The sequence below is a fragment of the Poecilia formosa genome, unplaced genomic scaffold (genome assembly GCF_000485575.1).
Source record: "Poecilia formosa unplaced genomic scaffold, Poecilia_formosa-5.1.2 Scaffold358, whole genome shotgun sequence".
Classification (NCBI taxonomy): Eukaryota; Metazoa; Chordata; class Actinopteri; order Cyprinodontiformes; family Poeciliidae; genus Poecilia; species Poecilia formosa.
The window spans coordinates 406,283-414,279 of record NW_006800297.1 but is presented as its reverse complement, the minus strand read 5'-3'; the positions used below and the strand labels follow the sequence as shown (position 1 = coordinate 414,279).

The window sequence follows — 7,997 nt, the reverse complement described above, 5'->3', positions numbered from 1 at the left end:
TTAAGTCTAAATTTGGACCTTTTGGTAATGTACCTGAAAGGTCCATTTTTGGCATCTTGAGTTTTCCAGAAGGACCCTTAACATCCCAGTCAGGACCTTCAATTTCAGGCATTTTTATGGTGCCTGAGGGCATGTCTAAGTCAGTCTTTGGGCCACTGACATCTAGTTTGGGGGTTTTAAAGTCACTTCTGAGTTTAGGTGTAGAGGCATCCAGATCAGGTGATCCAAGGTCCAAGTTCGGACCACCTATCTTTGGTCCTGAAAGGCTCAAGTCAGGCATGTTTACGTTGGGCTTTTTAAATTTCCCAGATGGACCTGAAATATCCACATCTAAGTCTGGGACTTGAATATGTGGCAAATCAAATTTGGGCATCGTAAATTTAGGAGCCTTGTACTTTCCAGTCGGACTTTTGACACTAGCTGAAGGAGTATCAGTGGCCAAATTTATTCCCTTCAAGTCGACTTTGGATAAATTAGCATCAGATGCAGACATGCCACTTTTTATCTTAGGGGTTTTAACATTAAAATCAATTGTTTTATCAGCACCCAGACTTCCACCAGGGCACTCCATATTAGGCAATTGGACTGACCCAGATGGAGTATCCACATTGACTTTTTCTAGGTCCATTTGAGGTAGTGTACCAGACAGCCTAAGTTTTGGTGATTCCATGAAACCAGATGGATCATCTAAATTTAGATCTGGGGTTTTCAGTCTCTTGGCATGCTTCAGACTGAGTTTACCTTTAGGAACTGTTGATATTCCATCTGGTCCCATAACCTCTATGTCATGATCTGGAAGGAACACATCTGAACCTTTTGAGGCCAATCCTGTATCCAGAACTTTTTCAAGATTTGGCATTTTCAGATCACCAGCTGCAGTTATGCCATTTAAATCATCTGGTAATGCCTGAGAGAGATGGTAGTCTCCAAGATGAGACTGTGGATTTCTACCATCAAGTCTTGGTCTTGACACTAGGGTGTTACCAGCAGTAGGTCCATTCAAACTGCCACCAAGTGGTGGAAGGTTTAGATTGGTGCCATCCGTCAGATCTCTGACCTCAAACTTAGAATCTGCATCAGCATCTGCACTCAACGATGTGGATTTTAGAAGTCCAAAGTCAACTCCAAGGCGAGGCAACCCCATGTCACGCTTTAGGTTGACCTTAGATGAGGCGGCTTTGCCAGCAGCAGATGAGTCATCTTTCACAAACCTCTTTATTTTGGCATTGTAGAGTTTAGTATAGGAATCCATCAGCATCTAGAAATTGAAGGCAAAACTAGTTGGTTAGAATGTAATTTCAAAGGCATCAATTTTACGCCATCAAGTTCAACATACTGCCTCTGGATTTCTGGCACACTGGTCCAAATTGTCCACACTCCTGCTCAGGCAGCTTCTGGTAAGAACTTTGACCTTGTCATCAAATGGCTCCATCAGTTTCAGTACGTTTATCACCTCCTGTTTTGACAGCTGATTAAAATCTATCGTTGCTCCCAAAATTTCATCCCCTAAGAAAGAAAATGGATATTTGCGTAAATATTGACTTATTTGTTCATTGTGGAGGGGTGGACACATTGCCTAGAGCCATTGTTCTCCACCCGTGATGTGGTGAAGCAAATAAATAGTTTAAACTCTACTGATGTCCTTTGAGCTTTTTCACCAAAGTTCTGCTCTGGCCAGTTAGGCAAAATCAGCAAACAAGTTAGCAATAGTCAACAATAACAATGAATCCACTAGTACATTTAAGTGTGGAATAACAAATTGAGGGCGATATTTTGCCATCACAGATATACTATGTTGTAACATGATGTGTCACTGAAACATGGTGGGTATCAACATAGTTATATTTAGTGCATTAGCATTAGCTTTCAAGCTACTTCAACTAAACCACTAGCACAGATAAACCAGGAGATTGGACCACCTCATGACACAAGTCACATTTACTTCTTAGCAGAGCACATGTATGTAAGAGTTAAAAATGCACTGTTAAATAAACCAGTTTACGCTACTATTTATTGAATTAATCATTTCAAATGTGTGAATTCTTGTCTTTTGAGCTTTTATTTTGAAGGTCCGGTATTGTGTGCGCTTGTCAACCTATGCCTACGTGCAGTGGCGCAAAAAGTGGCTATGCAGCGCATGCAACGCATAGGAGCGCTGCACCAGAGGGGGCCTCAAAACCCCGTCTGGAGGGGGCGGCGCGCCGATGATGCCTTCGCATACACTTCACCTCGCCCACATGTAAATGTAGCGAGTTTTACCTTTCACGTGTCTTCGTCCGGGGGTGTAGAGCGACTGTATGTTTTCTACGCTCCTTCACCCTTACGTACCTTCCTTTGGGGGCGCGCAGATTTATGTTTTCGCATCCACCTGAATAATATGTAGTTGCGCCGCTGCCTACGTGACTTAATGTCCCTCACATCGGCACTGTTAAGCATTGTGAGGGTAAGTTATATTTCGAAACGGTGTTGGTGCTTTATTCATATTTTTGCTTTAAACATGACAGGATATTGTTCAGGATATATTCTCAATTGTTACTGTGACACCTCGCTGCTATTTTGACCGTAAATATAACTTTTAATTTACCCTTTTGTGTCCAATGGTTGCTATTTCAAGCCCTCTTGTGGCGAGTTATTGTAATTGCGCTTTATTAGTTTGCCGTTAGTTTTTGTTTCACAGATGTCTTTTTGCACATGTAGAAACCAGAACTGCCAGAAGACAGCTGATTTATGTTTTTATTATCTTCAGCACGTGGAAATGGACGTTACAGTTGTTTGTTTTTATATACTTTTCTGTCCACTAAGTGGCACTGTTGTATTCAAAGTGCCCTGGTTTAATAGTATTTTCTTTTTTGGAGGGGAATAGAAATATTTTGTTGGGGAAAAGTAAATAAAATACCTTCTTATTGTTTCTAAGCTCCTGAAGAGTTAATCAGGTGATTTTTACATTTATGGTGTGGTGAGTTGTTGTAGGTAATCAGGAAAACCCGCAGTGGAGTTTTAGCAGTATGATCTTTCTTCTATCAATCAAGTGGACTGGATTCTTTAGAAACAGCGCTGGGTCCAAATTTATATTTTTTAAATGTGAGGGGAAAATGTCACAATCACACACATAATTAAAGCAACGCTCATCGGATAACTCCAGAAATAGCCAAAAAAGAAAAGTTGGATTTTAGTACAGGGGACAATAATTTCCTCAACTCTTACAGTCAGCATGTTTTTAACTGTCAATCTCACGACAACAATCTGACTTTTGAAATGAGGACAAGAAGTAGTGAGAGCTCATACCTTCCTTCAGGTTGTGGGAGGAATCAGTAGCGCTGGAAATGACCAGCGCCCCGTTCTCCGATTCCTCCAGGGTCAAGGCCTCAGAGAGGCTCCGCCCCCTTCGATGCGTTGCCTGCACACAAAATATTATTTGTTTAGTGTTCATGATTATCCACAAGTGAAAAAGTAAACAAAAACTCAAGCACTGTTGCATAATTGTATTTTCTTACCATATTTTTGATGGTCGTTTGTAGATCTAAACCTAGAAAAAGAATAAAAGTAGTCAATGGACGTCATGGAAAGATGATCAAAATCACCACAAATGACAAAAAGTTATAGCGTCTTCAAAACGTAATGCATGTTGCCTGTATAAAAGCTTAAATCCTGGCAGCAGGTGTTGCTCTTTTACTCACTAAGGTCAGGGGGGGAAAAAAAAGCTTTACTGAGGTTTTTACTTTAAAGAAGTAGAAAAATACATGTCTGCCTAAAACATATTAGAAAAGCTGAAAGACTTAGGGAATAACATGTATTTTCTTCTTTTTTATTATGTGTATAAGCAACACCCAGGAAACTTTATAAGTATGTAAGTTATGCCTTTTAGCCGCTGGGTCATTAAAGGAAACCAGAAACCGGTTCCTGTTGAGTACAACTGCTTTTTAGGCGTTTCTTTATAAAAGTAAACAGTCAGAGAAACCATACAAACTGCTTTCTAATACAGCAGACATCCTGGCACATTGTCTTATTTCATAATCACACAAAATGAGCTGGACGAGTTTCTTATAAAAACAACATTTAGATGAACTTCTTACTTATTGTTTAACAAATGAGGTCAAGCTGAAACATCTTTCCTTTCTTTATGTCTTGCAAGAACGCATTAAAAACAGATGCAAACAAAATGGCTAAATAAGTCAAAACTGAATTTGCATTTAACTGACAATAAGTTACATTTTTTTAATGCTCATGTTGATTTCTTAGCAGAGCCTAAACGTATGACAAACATTCATGTGATTTCGTTTAGAAACTTTAAGGATTGGTCGTCAATGCTCCCTTTGTCAGAGCCAGTTTCGAGTTTTGTGTCACTATGGATTCATTTTATTTAGTGATGTCCTTTCTATCTGTGTTTACCTTTATGTGGTTTACAGGCTTAGTTTGTTAGTTTTCTTTTTGTTTAAGTTCCCTGATTGCTCAAATGTTTTGCATGTCCTTGTTTTAAGCTATTATTGCTCAGTAGCTCACTTCTAAATGTTTGTCAGTTAATCTGACTCACTTGTTTTTTGGTCCAGAAATCACCCTCCTAGTCTATAAACCTCAGTTATCTGTTGGTTCTTTGTCGGATCCTCCCTTTTCCCTCTGCGTTACTTGCTCTTTGGTTTCTGGTACTGTGTCTCTGGTACTTTTGTGTTTTTGTTGTTGCTAGTTTCCTAGCAGTGTAAGACTTCCTGCATTTGGGTCTATATAACTATGACATCTTTATGACATTCCAAAGTTCCTACACTCCTTATTTAATATCTTGTCATTATGTTTTAAGACATAGTGATTTTGGACAGCTTTATGTGCAGTTATCATTCAGCATAAACTAAATAAGACTGAACAATAGAGACATAAAATCTCTTACTACTAAATATTAGTCTAATTTTTAATGGAACTTGACATTAGCTGCCATTTCCTTAAAATTCCTCTGTTAAAACGGTTTCACGTCTGATATTCCCAGTTTTTAATGATTATCACTTTTGAAATTTTACCTCTAAATGGGATTTTCAGACTAAAAATATATTTTTGTCCTTTGTTTTTGTTGTTTTTTTTACATGTTTTTATCCATACACAGCAGAAAATGTACTCAGGAAATCACCTTGCTGCAAAAAATAAATAAATACAGCTTTACGCACAACAGCGTTTGTTTGGAATGACTTTGAATCCTGGGGAAAAAAATGAAACTGTTTATGTGTCAGCTGAAGAACATGTTCCACTGACAGAAAGGTGTTCACTCGCTTTTAAAGAGCACAATTTACAACAAAGGCTCATCTAAGATAAACTTAGAACGAGCATACTATGGGAGGAATTACAGGATGGACAGAAAAGCCATTTGTGTATAAAAAGGTTTTATTTTAACATTATTATAGGTGTGAAGTTTGTCAAAATTGGTTTACTTATTCTTCATATTAATTTAGTCTGGTCAAAAATTAATTTTCTCCTGACTTTTATTGCTACATAAGTTAAGTTGCGTTGCTCTTGACAGTTGGTGGTTACCATAGCAACCAGTAACCAACAGTTTGTCCTCTTTTTGTTGCCATCATATGAATTATAATCAGCTCTGCGTTTTCCTTCACAACTATTATATTTTAACACAGAATTTACACAAATGTAATTATCTACATGGCTTTATTTGTAGTAATTATAATTTTTGGTGCATTTTAACTGTTTAATTTTACAACTGTCATCTACTGGCAGTGGCTTGAGACTTTTGCACATTATGTAACTCCCTGGGTAAAAGGCATATTTATTTATTTAAAAATGCTCAAATAAAAAAGTTGGCAGGCCATCGCCCCTTAAATTAAAGCTAAAATAACGTCCTTGGGTCTCTGAGAATCAGTGCAGATTCATAATGAACTTTCAAAATCACATCTGCAGATCTGTTCATTGATCGCTGATACTGAGCTAATGCTTTAACATTCAACAAAGCAATTCTGAGGTAAACTGTGTGGTTATCTAACTGATTAACAATCTCCATATCAGTTTCAGAATAAGTTTGATGGTGTTCCCAAACACCATCAATACTGGTTTCCACAAACTGATTATTTAGATTTAAATAATCAGTTTGCACCTTTAAATATTACATATTAAATGCTAAATTCACCCAAAGATGCAAAAGTGATACAAGGACAGACACAGATTATCAGGCTTTTAATGAGTTTAACCAGAATGACCACTTCTAATTTCTAAAGAAAGAAAGTAAAGAGGTGGAGAAGACTCTGTAGGTGTGTGTACATTAATTATATCTTCTTCAAAACCAAAAGTTAGCAACGGAAAAAAGAAAACATGAATTACTGGAACATACTTTCTACTTTTACTTGAACAATATTATTATTAAGTATCACTACTTTTACTAGAGTAAACTCTCTGAATATTGAACCCACTATGAGTAACGTCAATAAATAAAGAGCAAACACGTTTTAACCAAAATGCACCAGATGCAGACGCAAATCTACAGTTTATATTGAAGAGAAACTTCTTGTTTTCACTCTGCTTTGTTTTTATCTTATTTTCTATTTGTTGAGACATTAATAGGTCATGAAGATACAGCAAACTATTCACATTGTCACTGGAAGCTCCTTATTCTGCACATTAACTACTGTTTTATGTAGGAAAAAGCAGATATGCAAACATTTATCTTACTTTGTAATTATCGTATTTTTTAAAAGCCCAATCTACTATTTAAAATACCAGAATTTGCATAAAAAGTTACATTGTTGTGTACCTAATGGCAATAATTTTAAATATTAGGCCAGATTTTATGATCAATTATGCAATACTTGATAAGTCTTTTTTTATAAAATACTGAAAGAATTTTTTTACACTGCAAAAACCCTAAATCTGGCCAATTTTTTTGGTCTAGTTCCTAGTGCAAATATATTAGCACACTTGAAATAGTTTCGTGAAATGACACGAAACTAACTTACAAGAAACATTAGAGCGACAAATAGCAGCTGGTTTAAAGTAAGTTATTCCTTAATTTTGATTTTAAAAAGTTCTGGTTCCACTGACAGATTATTTCACTTTTAACAAGACACTTTCCCTTTGATAAATGAAATAATCTGCCAGTGGAATTAGGACTTTTTAATCAAAATTAAGTAATTATTTACTTAAAATAAGCTGCTATTTCTTGCAGAAAAGTTACATACAAGTTAGTTTTGTCTTATTTCAAGTGTACTAAGATATTTGCACTAGAAACTGGACCAGAAATATTTGGTAAGACTTGGTGTTTTTGCAGTGTGGACAGCTACTTCTCACTTTTGCTAGAGTAGAAAGTAGTGATACTCTTATGGAGATGGATTTTCAGCAACTCTAAGCTCTTCTAAACATTATGTAATGTTTAGAAGATATTTATCTGTGGTGAACTGCTGAAACCTGCTGGATGAAGTACAGCATGCCTGAAGCAGAGCCCAAATCTCATGCTGGTTTGACAGAAACTGCCTGCATGCCAGAAACTCAACACCTGGAAAGCAGCTTTCTCACCTACAAATTCATCAAAACATCAACAAAGCCCAGGCAGCACATTCCCTGAAAAAACAAAACAAAAAACAAATATAAACTTAGTAAAATTAAAAGCCAAGCTGACCTGGGGATCCATCCGGCCGTTCCAGGTTGAAGTTGCGTCTGTGCTGTCGGCTCACCTGGCTGTCACTGAGAGGAGCACCTGTCAAGCAGGTGGATACTCCTCCTGAAGCAGACAAACAGGTTGGGCCTTGACCGTCTTGACACCATGTGGAGAATCGTCACTTCATCCTCCCTCCGGCAAACACGCCTTAACTGCAACACACCTGCGTCTCACATGCATGCAAACACAAAGCGGACGCTGCGGCGCGGGAATAAAATATCAGTTTGACCCACTTTTCACCAAGCAGCATCTCATCTTTTTATTATTATTTTTGCTACAGGTAGACACTTTTTTTGGGTATGATAACGGAGGACAGTAGGGAAAACAAAACTCAAACAACCCTCCTGACAACGTGAGT

General features: G+C 37.4%; 1 protein-coding gene across 1 annotated transcript in view; it reads right to left on the bottom strand.

The window, feature by feature from the left end:
* The window catches only part of LOC103153665 (neuroblast differentiation-associated protein AHNAK-like), a 17,099-nt gene extending 9,344 nt beyond the window's left edge, over positions 1-7,755 (bottom strand). Inside the window, exons 1-5 of the mRNA XM_016662083.1 lie at positions 7,601-7,755; positions 3,495-3,526; positions 3,286-3,397; positions 1,337-1,506; positions 5-1,258 (exon numbers count right to left, since the gene is read on the bottom strand). Of these exons, the coding sequence (XP_016517569.1) occupies positions 5-1,258; positions 1,337-1,506; positions 3,286-3,397; positions 3,495-3,497 (1,539 nt within the window). The 5' untranslated portion in view covers positions 3,498-3,526; positions 7,601-7,755. The remainder of the gene's footprint in view (positions 1-4; positions 1,259-1,336; positions 1,507-3,285; positions 3,398-3,494; positions 3,527-7,600) is intronic.
* Positions 7,756-7,997: the final 242 nt, after the last annotated feature.